General features: G+C 40.2%; 1 protein-coding gene across 1 annotated transcript; it reads right to left on the bottom strand.

Moving 5' to 3' along the window:
* Positions 1-10,414: 10,414 nt before the first annotated feature.
* On the bottom strand, positions 10,415-10,918 carry LOC108994959 (protein LIGHT-DEPENDENT SHORT HYPOCOTYLS 10-like). Its single transcript, XM_018970399.2, has one exon. It carries the CDS (start codon positions 10,916-10,918, stop codon positions 10,415-10,417), a length of 504 nt encoding a protein of 167 aa, XP_018825944.2.
* Positions 10,919-23,353: the final 12,435 nt, after the last annotated feature.

Below are 23,353 nucleotides of genomic sequence, written 5' to 3'. Positions count from 1 at the left end.
AGACAATATGGCTCTAATATTATTCTGCTTTCGATATATATGGATGACATGATTGTTAGTCCTACCAATGTTAGGGGTGTAGTGGACCAAAAATTATAGAGTAATGATACCCATAGAACACTTTTCAATACATATATCACAACTATGTTTTAAAATAATTATAATGTGATGTTACCTTTATAATATGTTTTATAAAAATAGCTCTCATTTTAAAACATAGTTGTGTAAAATATTTTGAAAAGTATTGTTAGTTTATCCTTTTCTAAAATGATAAGATCTAACCTTTAAAAGTTTGAAGAAAGTAAAAACTAGAGAAAACATTATAAAAAAAAAAAGACAAGAAGAGAAGAAATGGAAGTATAGAGGAATTAAAACGCTGCGCTCTAGAAGAAGAAGGGTTGAGCTTCTCTCCTCCTCAGAGTGACATTTGAAGTGGCAGGTGGGTTTAGGATTTTTGACTTTGGGACTTTTGAGGTTGTTGGGAGGAAAGGGGACAGGGCGGGTTTGAGCATGTCTTGCTATAGGTACAAAGATCAAGATGATATCCGTTTCTCATAACACGTTTCTTATTTTAGTAAATTTTTATATACATTGAATTCTAGTAATTAATGTACATGATGTAAGAGAAAGATTTATGGAAACCCACATGATTATCGTATGACCCATAACACCCGTCCTAATGAACTCACACATGAAAGTAATTCGTGAAAATCTCGCTGTAGTATGTGCCTGTACTTATTTATTTATTTTATTTTAAAGAGATCGCATACTTTTCAATATCTCTTCACGTTAATTTTTCCCTTTCTTTTTTCCTTACCGTCGATTGTGCACGCGAAATGAAAGCAACATTTAGCAATGCATAATAGATATAATTATATGCATATATCTATATATGTATTGTTAAATTTTTTTATTTTTGTGACTAAAATATTTATATATATATAAAGTAAATTCACAAATTGATGTGGTTTTATATAATACATTAGATCTACATTACAATAGACATAACTTTACAATCTAAAGTATCACGTCAAATTACATCAGTTTATGATTTTATTTTTTTGAAATCTCTATGTGAGTAATATATATATATATATATATATATATAAACTAATGAAGCAAAGTCACATATTTGAATAGTGCATTAATAATTTGACTATGAGAAATTCTATACAGAAGCCTTACACCACACACATCCACTTAATCAATGTGTAAGCTGTTATTTTATTTAAACACACATATTTAAGCATTAAGATAGAATGCTAAAATAATAAATCATATGTTGATTAAATGAAGAAGTGTGGAGTAAATTTTTTATATAAAATCATATGTTGATTAAATGGAATAAATGTGTTAACGTTATGTTTCGTACACCTTTGTACTGGGTTCTAGCAACTCGGGACTTCAAAATGGGGACTGCAAAAATGAAGTAGAAAGTAGCTGAGAGAAGGCGGCCTTGGGGCCGGGGAGTCTCGGATGCCAAAGTTAGTGAAGTATTTTGAAAGTTTTTAAACAATCAGAGAGTCTAGAGACCAGAGCTTTTTCATACTTGGAAGTTGCTATTTATACTGGAGTCTTGAGGGGAGGGGATAGATCGTGCCTATCCTTGGGGAGCCCATATCCTTTTTACAGTTCCTTTTGTTAGAATCCTTTAAATGTGGTATGCCTTTGTGGCGGTGCTATTAATGTGGCGTGTTGCTCGGATAGTGGTGCAATTAATGCGGCGTGATTTCCTGATTTACTTTACTCTACTGGTGTCTTTGGTGGTCCGTCGCTGTTGCCATGTCAAAAGATAAAAAATTCTTCGACTTTCCCATAATGCCCTGTACGAGTCCCCATGAGCGAGGTGCGGTCGAGTGGCATCAGGCTTGTCCGTCCCATCAGCCATCATTGTTTACTTTTCCTTGCAGGTGTAACACCCTGTATTTTAGTGTATTTTTAATTGAAATACTATTTTTATCAAATTAAATATTGGTTCTCTTGTTTTAAATTTATCGGATTTTTAGTTGGTTTATTTTTATGATTTTTAATTTGTGAAAATTATTTTGATATGCTTTCTTAATATTAATTATTGTTATGCATTTAAATTGCTCTTTATTTTAAATTAGTTTATTGTTGGGTTTAATTATGTTGTTTTCATTTAATCACTACGTTTAAATTATTTTATTTAACTTGCTGTTTTGAAATCTTTTTCGTTGGATCATTTTTGTCACCTAAGATGTAAGGATTGAACCTCATTTCTTTCCCTCACCTTTTTTTTTCCTTTTTCTTTTCCCCTTTCTTTTCTTCTACTTTTCTTTTCTCCCCATTTCTTTTTCTCCCCTCTCTCTCTTCTCACCCGCGCGCGAGAGCTCCCTTCTTCCGTCCGTGCGTTGTTCTCCACCCTGCGACGCCGTGCGCCGCTCGTGTTCGTCACCGCCCCTCCCAACCTCTTCCTCACCGGCCAGCGACCACCACCCTTTGTTGCCAGCCCCTCTCGCGCTGCCATTCTCCTCCACACACGGCATCAAGCCGCGGCCTTCTTTATGTTCCCGCGCCGCCGTTGCACCACCTCCGGCCACCATCTTTTCACCACATCTTCCTTGACCTCATAGCAACGTAAACCACCCATCCCTAGCTCCGATCCGCCACTGGTGAAGCCCCACCATCAGCATTTCCATTTTGAACATTTTGGCCTTCAACCGCCCTCTACGCAGCCACCCACGGCCAACCACCACCACCATTGGCTTCACCAACATCCCTAAGCTCTTCCCTAGTAATCGCGAGTCTTGCTTTGTCCCTGTTCAAAAGTGGGTTTTTGAGACCCACGGCCACAATGCATTTTGCACTATTCTGTTGCTGTGCCGCCACTTCTTGCACCTCCAAGATCCTTCGAAAATTATATTATAGCCCTGTAAGTATTTTTTCAAAAAACTTTCATGACTTAAATATATTTTTGCACTAACTCATTTTTTCTGTGAACTGGTTGGTTATGCCGAACTGAATCCGAGAAGTAAGGGGGTTGGATGGATTGGAGAATGGAGTTGTTTGTCTGTTTGGATTGAGTTGTGAATTCTTGGTTGTTGGATAATGCGTTGTTTCATGTACATGGCATATTTGCACGCATGATCATGTTTGTAAATGAAAATTTGGTTTTTGTATAATTGCATTCATGTTCATGTGTTTATTGAAAACTTGGTTTTCATGTGAAAAAGGATTTTTGGGTGCGTGATACACGACCCCAAGCTGAGATGGGGCATTCTCTGGATGGAGCTCCTCTGGTCACTCGGGAGCGGAATATACTGAGTAACGTCCCCTGGGTTGTCACTGGGAGACAATGAGATTGGACGTGATACACTAACGCGCTGGCGTGAAACTGAGTATCGCTCGTTACGAAGTCACATGCACGGTCGTTACCCGTGGTGTGGCGAAGGGAGCCAGGGTGTGTGGATGGTCCCTAGGGGAGATCATGGTGCATATGATAAAATTAGCTAATGGGCCATTTTCTGGGAAAATGACGATTTCTTGGATAAGTGGATTATTGGGTTGTTTTCTGGAAAAATAGCGTGTGTTGGATAAAAAGGATTTTGTGTGGATCATTTTCTGGGAAAATGACAGATTATTGTTTTGGGCCATTTTCAAGGAAAATGGAGCGAAATGTTTTTATGGAAATATTTTGGTCCAAATGGGATTTTGGCGTGCGTTGGAAAATATTCATTTTCGAGAAAAATGATGTTTTGGACATAATGCATATTTCATCATATGCATGCATAATTGTTGGTTGCATTAATGCCTTTTTATTCTCGAGGATTGTTTAGATTATACTTACCTGCAGTACCGTTTATGGTAATGCATATTTTGATGCAGATGAATCTGAGGATGAGCTTGAGGATTTGGCTCAGCCGAAGGAGTGATATGGGATCACTCGTTATTGTATTTGGAATTGAATTATATTTTATTTTGGGATACTGTATAACTCTCTTTAAACATTTTACCTATGTAAATTTGTATTAAAAATTTTGGTACTTAGTTGACTTACTTTAATTTTCTGGTGCGTTGTTTATTGTACATTGTTGCATGTACACACACTTGACACTATCGTTGGGATGCGTGACCGTATTGTTATCATCCTGGTGTCTCGATTCCTGTGTTCCTGTACATAGGGGTCGGGTGCGCCACAGTAGGCGTGTTGCTTCATGGGAAAGTTTGGGCCCTGGGGGCCGAGTATTGGGGTGAAGCCCATTACCTTCACCGGAGTGTCTAGTGAGCTTATGAGTGAGGGGAAAAGCCCCTTACAGTTATCCTGCCAATTCCCATCGGACGGGTCTGATGGGAATTCTGGCTTTCTTTCCTTTATAAATCAACTTTTGCAACTGCGGATATGCGGCGTTTTCTTTTCCGAGAATGTCAGTTGTGGATTTCTCACAAGACCCCAACAAAAATTGCCCTATGACAAGGTCCTAGGCATGCATGGATAGCCGAGATCGGGCCACTTTCGGGCTCAAGCCAAACTTTGGAGGACTTCCCTAGGGGTCTAGTGTATGCCCTATGAAGATTGCAGGAATGACACGGGTCAATTAGAACATGGCTCACGTCCTCCCTCTTGATCGTGCCATGGCTCAGCCCCTTGACACTGCTGCTGACATGCCATGATAGCCCCTTGACACTGTCGCTGACATGCCTTGACAGCACCACGACCATGCCTCTCGACGTTAAAGTTGACAAGCCTTGACAACCCCATTGGACATGCCATGGCACTCCTAGCAGTAGCCCAGCGCCCATTAGCATGCCCAGCAGCCCATCAGCATAGTCAGTAGGCAGCCCCAATGCCCATAAGCTTGCCCTGCAGCATCAGCAACCCATCAGCATGCCCACTGGCATGCCATGGTCCCTACCAAGGCACGCCCATGACAGCCCAACAGACATCCCATGGCCCCTGCCAAGGCACGCACTTGACATCATCACTGGCATGCCAGGGCCCTTGCCAAGGCATGCCTATGTCATCACCATAGACATGCCGCAGGCATGCCATGGACCCTACCATGACATGCCCAGGACCCCCCAACAGGCATGCCATGGCCCCTGCCATGACATCCTCCTGACAGTCAGCAGCACGCAGCAGGCATGCCATGCCCTCCGCCATGAGATGCCCTTGACAGCCCAAGGCGAGGCAAGTGACATGCCTTAGCACGCACCAGCAGCACATGGCCTGTCCATCAGCATGCCAGGGCCATGTCAGGACATGCCCAGGGCGCACATGCGCATGTGCACCAGCGAGGCTGGTGGACACTCAGTGCCCAGGCCACCGGCCTGGGCCATGGACACAATATTAGCGCCCAACGCCCATGCCACTTGACTGGGCCATAGGTGCATCATCAGCATGCAGCGCTCATGCCATGTGCATAGCAGTAGCAGCCCACACCCAGGCTACCTGCCTGGGCCATGATAGCACACCAGCAACACTAGCAGACATGCCCAGCATGCCATGGCAACCCAGCAGCCATGCCATTAGGCAGCCCTAACACCCAAGCCCTTGCCTGGGCCATGTCAGCCATGCACCAACGGACAACACCAGCAGGCAGCCCCACTCCTAGGCCCATGCCAACCACACACACAACATGCCCATGGCCCAAGCCATGGGCTAGCTAAGGCCACCAAGGGCTAATGCCGTGGGCCCCACGCTACTATCACTTATTTATTTAATTATTTATTCATGTTATTTATCAAGGGGCCTATTAGGGTTTCCACTTTGTAATCTCTATAAATAGAACCCATAGCATCTTAGTTTACATCTTTTGGCTTTTTTATCATTTGACATTTTCCTTTGTGGAATGGTTTGGTGTGTTCTTGTGAACATTTTCGGTGCTTTTGCACTTGGGCTCTTTGGGTGCATTTCGTGAATCCAAAGGAGAGGATTAACACCTTGAAATTCATGAATATGTGTTGTCCATTTATTTATCTATGATTCATCACCTTGCAATTCATGAATAGGTGTTGAATCACGTATCTTTCTTTCATCTATCTTTGTTTCATCACCTTGCAATTTGTGAATAGGTGTTGATTCATTTTATCAATCTCTTGTTATTTTCCATTCTCTATTTAAAAATCCAAAAATAAATTATTGTTCTTATATTTTCTAGTTTGTTGATGTCTTTTCTTGCATTCTCTCGCATACCAATCGTATCATAAGCTTCCATCTTTCCAATCCCATAATTCCCATATTTGCCACTTTTCAAAGTTAGCCTCCCTCCATCCAACTTAGATCACCTGAACTCATCATCATCATCATTTCACCACTAAACACCTTACCTTCATCAACCTAGGAATCCATCATAACCATCATACGTGCAAGGCAATGAAAGTTGGCAAGACATATCTGGTCATCGCAACGCGAGGCGAGCTCACGGACCCCCTAATGTTTAGGGACGGGACCGGGGTCCCTAACAATTTCTCGGTACTCACGTGTCGTACTTCTGATTTCCAGCCATATCCGAGTGGCCTTTTTGTCTTTACAAAATATCTAGCAACGGTTAGCCTTAAGCTTTTATGACTATACTTCGACAGTTTCAATTCGCATTAAATGGCACCCCTTCAGTCCATTTGTCATTATTCACGTTAGGTGGTTACCTCTTTCCTACATCATATCACTGGATACGCTCTGCTGGAGTTGCTGTGATTGTGAGATTCTGGTACTCTATGGGGCGCGTGGGTTCCTACTATGTCGGGATGTTAATCGTCGAGCTTGCCTATATAAGGTCCCATTCTTTCTCAGCAATGGATTACTTTGTCTATTATTTTTTCTATTGAATATACCGCGTTCCCCTTCCTCTTTTAAGCACTTATCCTTACGTTGTTCTTTCTAATTACTCTTCTTTCTCCTTGGTTGCTAATGGCCCCCAAGAAATCCTTGAGTCCTCTGGGCTGGCTGGATCTTCTGACTCTGCCTGTGCTACAAATGAGCAAGGCGACACCATTCTAGAGGAGTTTGCTGGCTTCTCATGACGTTCGGAGGTGACTTCCATTGAGTTGGATTATGGAACTCGAGATGCCCCCTACTGAAGGGGCGGTAGATTCTGAGGGTTTTGCCTCCAAAGTGGCGGTGTACCCCACCATGTTCTTTAGCGGCCTCAGATTGCCCGTATGTCGTCAAGTGCGAGAAGTGCTGGATCATTTCCAGTTGGTGCCTGCTCAGCTCCCCTCTAGCGTGCGGTGGATCCTTGTGTCGTGCAACATCACTTGGTGTTATGCGTTGGAGGAAGCCAGGGTTAACTACCCGGACTTCATGGCACGTGAGTTCCTCCACTTCCAAAGCTCACCCTCGCTTTCAGCCTTCATGTTCGCATACTATAGCACACAACATTTCTTCTTAAGCTCCAAAATTACCCTCTTATTGTCATCTCACCCTCGTTTCTTCACCTCCTCCAACACTTTCTCATACCTCTCCATAGCAGGTGGGCTACTCTAGGTGGCGTCTTAGAGGTTGTTGTCACCGTACGACCTAATTAGCTACCTCATTACATCCCTTATTGATTTTCTTCGAGGTAACCTCTGGCATTATCAGCACGTTGTAATGATAGAGATCCCTTTTTTCCACTTCTACTGGAATATGATCTGATCAGGCTTCGGTTTGCTTGTGCCTCCATGACTTCCTGTTGTATCTAGTAGACTTATGTTGTATATCATTATAAGCTTACGTCTTTATGTGGTAACTTGCCGCTTCACGTAGTAATTTGTTCATTGTAAGCTTGCATCATCCAGAGCCTTATGGTTCACCTCGCCAGCATCGAACCCATCCTCGACGACCTCGCCAATTGGCGGCTCCCCGCTGATACTATCCCCGCTTACCTTCGTTAGTTAGTTATCCTCTTGTTGCCTTTAGCAACGTCGTTGACGAGGCCGATGTCTCTCCACTTTTTCTTTGTGCCAATTTCCTTCTTTTTGTCGTCGATCTCTCAGACGTGCTTTACCCCACCTAGTCTTTTAGTTCTTCCATTTCATGTTGCCATGCTTTATTTTGATATGTAACTGAAAAAAAGAGAAGTGTTATCAGCGTATGCCAGCCCTCGTCCGCTGTCGTCAGCTTAGAGGGAGACTCTGGTTGCCTCATCAAGAGGAGAGGCTGGGAAACATTTTGCTAACCTACCTCTATGTTTCTTCAAGTAGCACCGTGGCTGTAGAGTCGAATTAAATAATCCAGGCTATCCTTTTTTTGCAATGGGGGTCAGGGTAAGTTATTCAGGTAGCCGTGGGGCTGGTCCAGCTGTTTGCTGTAAGGAGACAAGGCTGCATCTGGCTCGACCAATCTCCTTGGTCTGTGGGGAGGTAGGTTGTTCAGGCAGTTTAGGACAGGATCTGCTCCCGCCCGTTGACATTGCGTATTTAATTCTTGACTAAAAAATAAGCAGGCTATCATAATTTTATTTTTAGCTTCGTAGGAGTTAGACACGATGTGCTAACCACTTTTTACCATGTTGTCGATGTTCGCGTTCCCAAGTGTAACATTTGGGCTTTTGAAGGATGCGGCCCGCACTCCCTCGGGGAGGGATCGAGATGCCTCATGCCAAACCGCCCCTTTGCCCCCCTTTGAAGTAATTTGAATAGCGGTGTGGCTAGTCTGCTCTTTCGCCGCGATGGGGGTCGCGGTATGTTTTTGGGTAGCCTCGAGGCTGGACCTACTCTCCATCATGGGAGGGACAAGGTGTCCTATGCCTCAACTCATCCCTTTATTCCCCGTGTGAGGTAGGTTGTTCAGCTAGACTGCTACTGGACCCACTCCCTCCCGTTAACACTGCAGGGAAGGGTACGTTTTGGGTCAGGATGGCGTTGAACCCACTATTCATCACAACAGAGGTTTGGGTAAGTTATTAGGGTAGCCATGGGGTTGGTCCTATTCTCTGCCGCGAGGAGACAAGGTGGCCTCTGGCTTAACTCGTCTCCTTGGTCTTTGGGGAGGTAGGTAAGTTTTTCCATTAGGGTAGCTGAGGACTGACCCACACTCTATCACGGGAGGAATAAAGTAGCCTTAGGCATTACACCTATCCATTCGGTACCCCGCGGGGGCAGTAATTCAGACAACAATATGGCTGGTCTGCCGCTCCTTCAGCATGATGGGGATCGGGTTAAGTTTTTTGGACTGCCAGGAGGCTGGTCACGCTCTCTCGGATGAGGAGATTGAGCCTTCTGCTCACTTATCATCCTTCGTAGGGAGGTAGACTGTTTGGGCAGTTTGGTACTAGGCCCGCTCCCGCCTGGTTACATTGCAGGAAAATGTAAGTTTGGGTTAAGCTACTATTCACCCTTTTGTTTGGGTCTAGACCCGCTCACTTATCACCCTTTTGTTGATAGTAAAATTTAAAGATGAATGTTATGCATCAGCTACTATTCATTTCCACACCCCACACTTATAGTTTTTTTTTTTATAGTGTGTGAGTATTTTTCATAGGGTATGGGTGTGGAGTGTTGAGTAGTGAATAGTGGCTAATGAGAAGAATTTTTCAAATTTAAATGTCTTCCCCACACACAACAATGCCAGCTTCTTTTCTTGGTCCTGATAACTTCTTTTCTTGACAGCTGGCGATGATTACAAAGGCGAGTCCCACCCCCCACCAGCCCACCCCACTTCCGTTTTCTTTGCTTCTATCCTTCCGTTAAAGGTTTGGACTTGCCAGATTCATGATTCCAGGATTTTGTTTTTTGTATATTTATTCATGCAAAATCATTTTTCTGCTTAATTATTTAATTATGAAGCTGCATTTATATCTGATGTGTATTAAATATACATAAATTGCAAACAATATAGTACTCGAATATTAATGCAGTACCCAATATTCATATACTTGTAAACAAATCTTATATTTATTAAATAAAATATGAATCTAATTGGGTTATTAGGACACTAATTCTAATAATCTCTATGCTTTTTTTGTTGTGCATGCTTTGATCATTTTGGGGAGGTATGGGTATCAACTTGGTCTGGTGTTTCTCTGTGCTTTAAGGTCATGTTTTGATTTGTAACTTCGTGTTCACTACATTTCTGAACCAGTAGATATAAATTTTCATGACATGTCTTGGAGCAAATCAGTACAAGAAAATTATTTATTGTTGCCAGTTATTTCCTATCAAAATAATTATTTCCTGTCAAAATGAATTTATTTCGTCACACATAGTAATTTTTATCGTAAATAACTCATCACAAACACTATTTTTTTTTGTAGTAAATAGTAACTCATTACAGCATATATATGCTCATTGTATCTTGAGTTTCATTTAAATGCCAATTGAAGTTTACATAATCATGCCAACAATTACAATACCTTTAGAGCTAGCCTTCTCAACAAACAACATGCATCCCAAATTTGAAATCAACCGACATGTATTAATAAAATCACCATATTCAAATTAGCTAAAGGAATTAAACTGTGAAGTGCACAGTAGATCAACTTGGTTCTTCGCTTCCCACACTTTGATTAATAGTCTTCTTCTTTTTCTTCTTATACGGCAACCCCCTTGCGTTAGCTTGAAACTCTCTTATCTCTCGAAGATAAACTCGGATTTCACCGCTAGCAAAAGGATTTGCCTCGTGGGAACCTCCATTCTCTTCATAAGCAGCTCTGAGCCTCCCAATAAGAGAATCAAGGCTACCCCAAGCTTGTCTAAGTGGGCAAATGCAAGGTGCAGGACTAGGCTCCGACTGTCCATAAAACATACATCCTTGGTGGTGAACTTTAGTCTTTCCAAATTGGTCAAGATATCGGAGATAATTCAATACATGACTGCAATCGCACTGGAAGAGTGGAACTGGGGGCCTTTGGCTCTTGAGGTAATGGCCAAAGGTGGTCCAATCCCTTCTTTTCTGTGACTCATAACGGCTTGGTGTTGTTCGTTGCCGAACATTTGAAAAACTTGACGATCCTTCTGCAAAATATTTATTGTCGGACATCGTGCTGGTGATTATTAATGCAGAATGAAGATAAATATATAGGTTTGATTTCGCTAAATAGGGTAAGAATTAACGTGGGTGAAAGGAATAGGAAGTGGTGGAAGATGGAAGATCACATCAAGAGTCTTGACTGATGAGTTGACATGTCATATTGGGCCATATAAGTTTATTTTTTTCTATCTTTAATTCTCAACATTTATCATTTTTCCAATAATTAACATCATAATTAATTATAGTACTAATACCCCAATAAACATAGATTAATTATGGTATGCCCTAATTTGTCAAAGGCATGCAGCCTTAATTAATTATTGAATTGAGCAACATATTTACAATGAATGTCATAGTTGTTGCCAATGCTAACGTTGTTTACGTACGGGCCGGGCTGACATATAGTTTCTGCTTCCCTGCAACAGTTTGGACATAAGTCATTTACTATCTATCGATAAAATAACTTTTGCTTTGTTGGAAGAATGGCTGTTAGGGCTCTCCAGAGAAATTATTTTGTTGATCATGGGATGTTAATCTTCCAAACCTTCTCTCATACTGGCTTCTGTGCTGAAAAGTTTGAAGATTCCCCTCTCTTTTTCTTCTCTAAACTTATCCCCAAATGATAAGCACTCCTTACAAAAAAATTTTCATCCGTAGTAAAGCCTCATATTACTTTATCTTCTGGCCCTCTTCTACTCAAGGGTATACTACATATTCTAAGTGCTTCTAATTCTTTCATGAAAAGTTCATATATGAGCTTGTCATTCCAACCGTCTAATTCCTCAATTATCAGTACCCTGACCTTTGCATCCACTAGCAGTATCTTAACTGATGATTTAGCTTGAAAAGACAGAGACCTTGGAATCCATTTTTGACCCCATATTGAAATATTTTTTTCATTCCCCACCCTCCAAACAACCCCAGCTTTTAATCAATCCTTTGAAGACCACACACTCCTCCATATATATGATGGATTGTGACCAAGTTTAGCTTCCATAAACTGACAATTCTTATAATATTTTTCTTTAAAAATTCGAGCAATCAAAGATTTTGGTTCTTGCATTAGCTTCCATCCTTGTTTTACTAACATTGTTTCATTAAAATGCTCTATATCTCGAAACCCCAATCCTCCAAAACATTTTCGTTCCCCCTGTTTTTCCCATTTCTTCCAATGAATACTCTTTCTTTCACTTTTTCTATTGCACCAAAGATTTTCAAATAAAGAATTTATCTCCTGTCATAGAGTCATTGGCAACATAAAAATATTCATTGTATAGTTAAGGGTTGCCTGGAGAACAACCTTTGTCATAATCTCTTTACCAATAGTAGAAAGAAAAATATTCTGCCTAGAATCATTTACAAAACTTGGAGAATTTTTTTTGAGTATCAAAGCAATGAAAGTATGATTAAGAGGACTAGGCATGCTGCCTCCATTAAGGAATTCAAGCACAACCATATACATACCTCAGTCCCAACACTACTCCAATGGCCTTGAAAGTATCTAGCTCCAAATCCATCTTGGCCCAGGAGATTTAGAGCACTCTCATTGGATTAGCTAAAAGCTAAATCCATTGAGTATTTATCTATTAGAGAGCAAAATATGCTCACAATGGATTAGCTAAATTCTAAATATTTAAAATTTAGTTACAGTAACTTTTGACATTCATCTTCACAACAATCTTTATACATTCATCTTCACAACTCCACCAACGCTCATAATTGAAAGACCTAGCAGAAGATGTTCCTACATTAATCTCTCTATTACATGATAATAGTAAAGGTTTGTGGTTAGAGCTTCCTGCTGCTAGAGTACCACTCTTACTGACTTAAACATGGTACTCTAGGTTGAGTTTGCAACCCTCTATCCAACCTCTCCTTAGTATAATTACCATCTTTATGTCTGTTACTCTAGGTAAACTTAGAACCCTGCCAACCCAAATCATACAAACTGCCATTGTCCAATGTCTTTCAAAATTTTCCATCAAATTCTCCTTATGAGGTCAACCCCCAATCTTTTCATACTGAGACACTATTTCATTAAAACCACCACAAATCAACCAAGCCATCTAATTATTAGGTCTAATAGATCCTAACAAATCTCACACTTGTTGTCTTTTACATGCCTCTAGATGCCCATATAGTCCAGTGAATTTCTATTCTATAGTTCCTTCATCCAATTTTATTCGAGCATTAGTATGGTATCGAGAATAGGATGAAATCAAGACATCCAATTCCCCCTTTCCACAATAAAGCCAATCCCCGACTTCTGCCTCTAGGTTCCACCACAAAACATGTAACACCCCGTATTTGAATGTATTTTTAATGAATGATTATTTTTATTAATTTAAAATTTATTCTCTTGTTTTAACATTGGTTGAAATTTTAGTGGGTTTATTTTTATGATTTTAATTTTGTGAAAATTATTTTGAAGTGCTTTCTTATAATTAATTATTGTTATGCATTTAAATTTCTTTTCATATTAAATTAGTTTATTGTTGGGTTTAATTATTTTTATTTTCATTTCATCATTACGTTTAAATTATTTTAATCGACTTGCTGTTTTAAAATTTTTTTCTTTGGATCATTTTTTTTGTGACCCAAGATGTGAGGATTGGATCTCATTTCTTTTCTTTTCCTCTTTTCTTTTTCCCTTTCTCTTGTTCCTCTTTCTTTTTCTTCTTTTTCAAATTTCTCCCTCTGCTTCTCTCCCGCGCGACGCCACCCTCCCTCTCTCTCCTGTGCGTTTTCCTTCCTCCCCCAGCCTGCCGCCGTGAGCCGCCCGTGACCGAGACTGCCCACCGCCACAACTTCCCCTACCACAGGTCATCATCCCCCACCAAGCTCAGCCCCTAAGTTGCCGTCGTTCTCCTCCAGGAATAGCTTAAAGCCGCGGTATTCCTTGCGCCGTTTTAGTTGCCGTCGCGCCACCTCCGGCCACCATTTCTTCACCACTTCATCCTCGACCTCCTAGCAACCCAATGCACCCAACCTCAGCTCCAATCCACCAACGGTGAAGCCCCACCATCAATATTTACGTTTTGGGTATTTTAGCCTTCGACCTGCCTCTAAGCCACCACCCATGGCCAACCACCATCACCACTAGCTTCACAGACATCCCAAGCCCTTCCCTATCAATCTTGGGTCTTCGTTTGTACTAGTTCAAAAATGAATTTTTGAGACCCACGGACACAGTGCATTTAGCACTATTCTGTTGCTGCGTTGCCACTTCTTGCAGCTCCGTGATCATTCAGAAATTATTACATAGTGCTGTAAGTATTTTCCAAAGAACTTTCATGATTTAAATGTATTTTTGCACTAACTCATTATACTGTGATTTGATTGGTTTTGCCGGACTGAATCCGAGGTGTACGGGGGTCGGATGAATTAGTGGATGAAGTTTGATTGTGTATTTGGGCTGTGTTGGTTGGGTCGCATGATCATGTTTGTAAAGAAAACTGAGTTTTCTGTAATTGCATCCATGTTCATGTGTTTATTAAAAGATGGATTTTCATGTGAAAGGAAATAGACTATAGGGATGGTGGTAGAGTCCAGCTTGTGATTCCCACCTACGGTGCATGTGGTAGGGATGGTGATAAGTAGGGATGGTGGTTGTGTCCCGCCTGTGATTCACACCTACAGTGCTCTGATATGTATTCATTGTGTAGAAAGGAACTGTAGGGATGGTGGTAGAGTCCCACCTATGATTCCCGCCTACGGTGCATGTGGTAGGGATGGTGGTAAGCAGGGATGGTGGTTGTGTCCTGCCTGTGACTCCCGCTTACGGTGCATGCGGTAGGGATGGTGATAAGCAAGGATGGTGGTATAGTCCCGCCTGTGATTCCCGCCTACAGTGTCCAATAAATGGTTGGGTTTTGTGTAAATCATTTTCTGGAAAAATGTTGGATTATATGTTTTGGCTAAAATGGGAGTTTCAGTGTGTGTTGGAAAAATAATCATTTTTGGGAAAAATGAGGTTTTGGGATCTGTTAGTTGGTTGCTTTAATGCGTTTTTATCTCGAGGGTTGTTTGGATTATTACTTACATGCAGTACCATTTTATGGTATCGTAGATTTTGATGCAGATGAGGACGAGGAGCCTTAGGCTTTGGCTTCGTTGGAAGAGTGATTTGGGAATGCTCTCGTGTATCGAGATTTGATTTATTTCTTGTCTATGTATTTGCCTTTTGTAATATTTTGGAATAACTGTATAACTTTTTAAAGGTAATTTATTTTGGATACTTGTATTTAAATTTCTGGTACTTAGTTGACTTATTTATATTATCCGCTGCGACTTTTGTTGTGCACTTTTGCATGTTGCACACACTTGGATACATTTCGTTGGGATGTGTGACCCATGTTGTCATCATCCCGACGTCACGATTCTGATGATAACATTATTTTCATTGTAAAACATCATTCTAATATACTCCTATCTACCTACATCATTGCATCAGAAATGAATATATATTGATCATCTTAGACCTCTATATATTCCTTGGATGCATATCTAATGTGGGTGTTACTCTCTGTTTTCTTCTCTCAATTGTCTATAATATGATCAGCTTGTTTATCCTAGATATTTCATTTCTTTTTATGCACTTCTTCTGACCCATTGAAACTTCACACATCAAACTCTCTCTCTCTCTCTCTGTCTAGATAGCAGAGGAGAAGTTGTGCTCTCAACAAGTGTATATTGTTGTTGTAAATAGACAAACTAGTGTGGTCATTCATGGAACCTATGCTCTTCCTATGAACGATTAATTCACCGATTTGAAGGCTGACTGGATACCCTACTCGTATACCAATTTAAAGGTACTGTAACCATCAATAAACTGGTTTATTGAGTTCAAAGAATGGTAGAACTACTTTGAACTCAAGACCCACCTCACAACTCTCAACTCTGAGTCTTTTAAATGTGTCTTTGCTCTCAACCCATAAATAACACTCAACCAACTATCACCGCCAAATTCCCCTCTATCACCAAATATATCACCAAAAATAGATCCATTTGCCTCTTCGGAGGTTGGCAGACCAAATCAATTCAGCTCTCCCACAGATGCAATAACTATAGTTAAGCTAAAGACTTAGGATCCATCTTTCTAATCATTTAGATGAAATCATTTTGATTGATAGCCTTATTAGCTCTCTGTTTTGTGCTAAATTTGCTCATGATAGAGAGCTTGATTATAGACATATTCTCCTTTTTAATTCCTTCCAAACGACAATATTGGTAGACTCTACTAATAATGTTGTTTCATGCCTTGTAGTGGTGGACAAAAGCTGGATGACTAAGCCCAATAGACTTCGATCACCTGCTTATGCCATAGGTGTTAACAATTTTCTTGAGATGGCGTGAAACCACGCCAGCGGAAGTGATCGCATTCAGTGTCCATGCCGAATATGTTGTAATAATCTCTTCCTGCCCTTATTTACCGTAGAGAGTCACTTGTTCATAAATGGGATCAATCTGAACTACACTGAATGGATTTTCCACGGTGAGGAGGAAACCTGAAATTTCAATGTGGACGATGAAGAAGTTGATGTTAGTCATGAAGATGAATTCATTGATGATATGGACCATATGTTAGACGACATATGGGCTGGGAAAAACGTCGATGTTCCCCAAAGCAGCACTCCATTGCCAAGCTAGGATTCAGTTCCTGATTCATTACCAGTGTCATCGTTTGACCAGCTATTAGAGGATGCTCGACGTGCACTTTACGACGCTCGTACAAAATTCTCTAAACTGTCGTTCATTGTGAAATTGTTACACATAAAAACACTTGGTGGCTAGTCAATCAAGTCATTTGATATGCTTCTTAACTTGTTAAAGTCTGCTTTTTCGGATGCTGAATTGCCAAACTCATATGAAGATGCTCGTTCATTGGAGCGAGGTTTGGGCTTCAAGTACACCAAAATTCATGCATACCCCAATGACTACATCTTATATTGGAAGGAGTTTTAGAACTGAATTCATGCCCTATATGTAAGGCCTCAAGGTGGATGTCAACTACAAATGGGACCCGAGTGATCCCTCAAAAGGTGTTGTGGCATTTTCCTTTAAAGCCAAGATTATAACGGCTTTTCCTGTCTACAAAGATTGTAGTTGAAATGAGATGGCATAAAGAGAAGCGAGTGACAGATGAGAATAATATTCGTCATCCCGCTGACTCTAAGTCTTGGAAGTCATTTGATGAAGCCCATAGTTGGTTCGCAAACGATGCTCGCAATGTTAGGCTTGGTTTGGCAAGTGATGGTTTTAATCTCTTCAACAATATGGCTAAGCCTTACAGCATATGGCCAGTGATCCTTGTACCATATAACTTGCCAACGTGGTTATGCATGAAGGACCAATTCTTTATGACATCTCTCATTATTCCTGGCCCAAAATCATAGGGGAATGGCATTGATGTTTATTTGCAGTCGTTGCTAGATGAATTGCTTGAACTTTGGGTGCATGGGGTTCCTACGTATGATGCCTCCATGAAGGAAACATTCAGGCTGCATGACACTTTATTGTGGACAATCAATGACTTTCTTGTCTATGGGAATCTTTCCAGTTGGTCAACAAAAGGAAAATCTGCATGTCCATGCTGCAATGCGAATACATAATTTAATTGGTTGAAGTATGGCCGGAAGCACTATTATATGGGACATCAACTTTTCCTCCTACAAAACCATATTTGGAGGAAGAAAAAGTCGTTGTTTAATGGTAAAGAAGATCATCGCAGCCCACCAAGGGTGTTAGAAGGAGCAAATATTTAAGTCAGCTACAAATGGTTCGGGATGTATCATTTGGAAAATCTCTTAGGAAGAGAAAACGCACTGCCGTAGAATTGAACTGGACGAAGCACTGCATATTTTTCAAGTTACCTTATTGGTCAACACTTCATCTCCAACATAATTTAGATGTCATGCATATTGAGAAGAATATATGCGATAACATCTTCAGCACTTTATTGAATATTCCTGGGAAAACAAAAGATAATATAAACTCTAGATGTGATCTGGAGTTATTGGGGTTAAGAAAGGAATTGCATTTGAAGGTTGAAGGGTAGAAAATTACCATGCCTTATGCATTGTACATGTTACACGTAAATGAAAGGAAGATATTTTTGTTCTTGGATGGCCAATGTTAAATTTCCATATAGGTTCGTAGCCAATATCTCCCGTTGTGTTTCTGTATGTCATTGCAAAATCGCAGGCTTGAAAAGCCATGACTACCATGTTTTCTTACAGCGTTTACTGCCTATTGCTGTCGGCGGGTACTTAAGGAGTGATATTGCCTTAGCATTGACTGAACTAAGCACTTTCTTCAAAGAGTTGTGTGCGAGAACACTGGATATCAATCGCTTATCCCAGCTTGAAACTAATGTTGTAAGCATTCTATGCAAATTGGAGATGATATTCCCTCCATTCTTCGATGTCATGGTTCACCTAACTGTCCATTTACCTCGTGAGGCCATACTTGGGGGTCTAGTTCAATACAGGTGGATGTACCCATTTGAGAGGTATTTGGACAAATTCAAGCGGTATGTAAAAAGTAAAGCACACCCAGAAGGTTCAATAGTGGAAGCATACATTCACATTGAATGCCTGACATTTTGCTCAATGTATCTTAATGATGTTGAGACGAGGTTTAATCGACCGGACCGCAATGTTGATGTTCAAGAAGAGCCGACTACGGATGGATTTTCAATCTTTAACCAAAAAGGTCGTCCGTTGGGTATTGCTTCTGATGTGCGATTAGAAGATAAACTCTTTATCGTTGCCCGTTGGTACGTGCTTAACAATTGCCAAGAAATTGGCCTCTACTTGGAGTAAGCATCCTTGACATACCATTGCCATCATTAAAAACAAACCCACAGAGTTCATTTTTTCCTGGGCTTGCTAAAATTGTTGCATGTCTCATACTAAGTAGTACTAACATGGTAGATTTCCTCAATGTGATGTGTGCAAGGAGCACTACGAGAAATGTTAGGTGAACAACCCAAGTTCTATTGATCGAACGCATCAACATGAGTTTCCAGCGTGGTTCAAGAAACGTGTAAGTTAGACTGATGTTTGTCTAGTTAGAATGACGAATAAGACCATTCTATACGGTTTCCTGAACTTAATTTGGACAGTTAACGTATCAATATTTGTAGGTTCAAGACCAGCGAGCCATCAACCCACTTGAGGTCTCTGCCGACCTATATGCGTTAGCTTGTGGCCCTAACAATTGGGTGGCATCGTATGTTGCTTGCATAATAAATGAGAAAAGGTTCCATACAAAGCAGCGTGAACTTTGGTGACGAACACAGAATTCGGGTGTGGTGGTAACTGGGGACCAATAGTCTAATAATGTAGACTTCTATGGTGTTATCAATGATGTCATGGAGTTACACTACATGGGAGGTTGACGCATGTACTTATTTAGTTGTGATTGGTTTGATCTTAGTGATAAGAAATGGGGGGTACGAGTAGACGACCACATGACTAGCGTCAACATGGGTAGGACTTGGTATAAGGACGACCCATTTGTCTTGGCATGCCAAGCTTCCCATTATTTTTACATTAGAGATCTAAGAATGAGGGGAAATTGGTGTGTTGTGTAGAAGTTCACAAATAGGAATGTATATGACATTCCACCAATCATGAGGGTGTTAGAAGATTTAGATGGTCAATATAGTGATAATGATGCTTATCAAGAAAATGAATCTGCATATGATTATGTACCCATTCAATGTGATGAAGTTCCTGTCTCAACTCCATTAAGTAGGATTGATATAGAACCTAGGGAAATTGATGCACACGGAGTGGCGATGATGGATCCAGCAGGCATAGATTCAATTACAGGAGCAACAATGGAAGATTCCCTCGCCATGTCAAATTCAACAGATGGCTATGGGGATGGAGAATATTATGATGAGGAAGACCTATCCACAGATGAGGAGTCCATGTAAGAATAGACAATCACTGGGAATATTTCTTAGAAGGTAAATACTCTATTTTTTTCAAACCCCCTAAAAGGGTGTGTGATCCTAGACCATACACACCTGTTTCCATGTCAACTACAAATGTAGATGCACATCTAGTTGGTGCATGTTGTGAATATGCTCAATAATTACATGTCCTTATTGAGCTAACCCAACTGTTGTGGTTTTGTTAACAGGTGTATGCTCCAAGGGGTGTGAGATGGGCAACGCGCAACGTTTCATCAATAAAGTTAACTTCTTGATATTACTAGTTCATTTTTTCCAACACAGTTTGTTCATACATTAAAATATAGAAGATTTAGTTGCCACTTACCTTGGGCTTTGATGCATGTGATGTTAATGCAGGTGCGAGGTTGGCGTACATGTTCTCAAGGCGTGATACAAAATAGAAGATGGGAGATTTCAAATGAATATTACTAGAAGATGTGCTTAGTGTATAAACTAATTCCCATAATCCAGCAATATGCATGGCCATTAGTGGAAACATAAATTTAAACAAAGTAGACCATTAATTGTTTATCAAATTTAAACAAACCTAGGCAATATTTAGCATAAACAACATTTCGAAATAATACCACCCACCCCTATTTGAAATTTGAAGAATTAAGTTCATATGAACCATTAATGGCAGATTAATCTTTTCCTTGGACTGTTATATTGTGTACTATCTTATCATGTATATTTTATTAAAAATCTAGCCAACTTTGTCAAATGGAATATAGTGATAACAATGACAGCACCCTTGGGTGCAACATTTGCCAAACAAAGTGAAGATGGTGATGAGATTGTTAATAGACTATGTTATGTAGTAATGTTAGATAATGCCATGGTCAATTCAGGTGTAAGATAAAATTGGAATGGAAAAACTGGTTGTTACTCGTATATGAGCATCAACTAATTTTGGTTTTTGGATTGATGCTTGCTGCATGTTGGCATAATAAGCAGGTTGACAATAAAAAAAAATCTTCCCACAATAGGGGGCATTTATTCAAGGCCTAGAGAGAAGAGTACTAATGTTTTAGTAAATAATATAGAGTTCACTAAGAAAAATTACAATTACATTAACTAACTTGAAATTTGTTTAAATTATATGGACGAAGCAAATTTAAGCTAAAGACTTAATCAGTTACCCATACTACTGTGAGCAAATAGTGATTTACTAGTTCTATAAAGATGATGCTAAATACACATTGTATAAATGGGATAAAGTATATATACTTAGACTGGGGGATAATAACAAAGAATCTGGCCAGCTAGAGGGGTGTCAAGGATTTCCATAAATGGTTTCAACATGAACTACACTTCCTTAGACACATTGTAAAAATGCAGGGCCCGTTTCTACACTCAGTATACAGTTGTCAGCTTTTAGACACATTCCAATTTGCAGGTCCCTATCTACTACTGATATGCGTTAGCTTGTGTATCTCATGATAAAGCCCAAAAAGTTGGTGCTAATATCCAAGACAAGATGGGCGGGAGTTTTACAAAAAGCTGAGATAGAATGAGGGCAAAACAGTAATCTCATGATGCTGACATGAGATTGAGAGCTAACACAGTTTAAGTCATGCTCCATATCATACTTTCACAGGGCAGAACCAGAAAACACTTGAAGAAAAAGATATTCCTCGCCATGCACCTCTAGATGCCCTGCTGCGGCCTGAAGAAAAGCTTGAGCTTTTCACCCACCCACAGCCATACCTGGAAGCTTCACTAGACTAGTACTGATTTGCTCCAAAATTCCACCCAAAGTTGCTACTGTTTCCTAGCCAGTGAAGTGGAGGTTCTTTTTATGCCTTTCATCGAGGTTGAAGTCTGAGGTTCTGTGTGGTAGGCTTCTCCAAAATATAACTGGTACATATTGTTAAAGACCCTTAAACACTCTTTGTCCATAAAAGTGGGAGGTTTCCCCGACACATGTTATTTTTTCATCTGCAATATTTGGGTGTTTTGCTGATGTATTTTAGCTTGTGGGGTTTTGTTGGGTTAAAATAACATGCAGGGAGGGGGTAGCTATTTACAACATAGGAATAGCTATTAAATATGTGGAGTTTATGTATTCAATTAAATGGCATGTTTACATCAGGATTCTATGTAACGGGAACCAGATTTATTTTCAGGTGCAATCTGGTTTTGCTTTCAGGTGAAATCTGGTATTGCACCCACTTGCCAACTCTCCAAAAGAGAAGGTTGGTATACAATGTTTGAATCCTTCCACATATTGTATAATAACCATTTATCATTTTGAATAATAAAACATACTTAGAATTAGTTGGGAAGTTCACTGGCTGCCAATAATGTATCCTTCTCCCATTTGAATGTTATAATAGGTTGATGAAAAGCATGTGGTCTGTGGTTCTTTCTTTTGTTTCCACATTTGTGCGACACAAGAATTTGGCCAACCGTTAGAGGCATTGCCATTCAATCTCTATTTTTGGATTTCAGCATTAGATGGTTTCACATATTGTTTTGTTCTTGGTAGAATTGGATCAGAAAAATAAGTGAGGTTCGAATGTGATGCTTCTGATGCTTATGGAGTCCATTTCTATTCCAGCACATTAAATGTACTTCCAATTTCCATGGAAGCATATATTATTTGTAGCCAGTTGTTAACTAACAATTTTTCCAAATTTAATGAGTTATATTTTTAGGTGACCTCATGGAGACAAGCGGTCGTTTTAGAGGAAGAGGACCAATAATTTGTCCTAGACAACGTTTGCCACCGTGGCCAAGTCGAGCCTGCCGACCACGCTGTGTTCACATCGCGTCATACAGCCTTGTTGAGTCATTTGAGTCCAACTCAGGTGACTCAACACAGCCTCCCTCACACGTTTGGGAGACTCCACCTGCCAATCCAATCCCACAGCCGCAACATACTAGAGATGAAATTGGTAATGTTAATTACTGATTATATATGCTTTAAAACTATGTAATAGTTTTAATTCTATAGTAGTACAATAGGCAATAATCACCATACAAAGAATGAGATTGATTTATTATTTGTTACTACCAAGCAGACATGGACGTGACGATGGTTCCTATTGTAAACCAAGTTCAGAATAAACATTCGCGTGGGCCAGCGAAGTGCACAGAGTTTGAAAAACTGCAAAAGCATGGGAAAATTCACTTGAAGATATATGAAGGAGAAACCGCCCCTTGTTGTGAGAATGCGTCAATGTTTACAACGCGGATAACATGGATATTAAAACATCATTTGGACATGTCATATGCTAGATAGAGTGACATACCCAAGGTAGAGAAGGACAAGCTTATTGAATGGGTCCAGGTAATTTTCTCAAAACTTAACTGACAAAACTAAAAGTGAACTTAGTATTATGATAATGGACAAATTCATTTGGTTATAAATATGTAGGGTGACTTCGAATTAGATTGGGAGCTGGATAATCATCGACTGGCAGTTACGAAATAGCTGCCAAAGAGGTTTAACGCCTTCCACCATGAGTTGCTTA

Source organism: Juglans regia, chromosome 10 (assembly GCF_001411555.2).
Source record: "Juglans regia cultivar Chandler chromosome 10, Walnut 2.0, whole genome shotgun sequence".
NCBI classification, from domain to species: Eukaryota; Viridiplantae; Streptophyta; class Magnoliopsida; order Fagales; family Juglandaceae; genus Juglans; species Juglans regia.
This window is presented reverse-complemented; position numbering and strand designations above follow the sequence as displayed.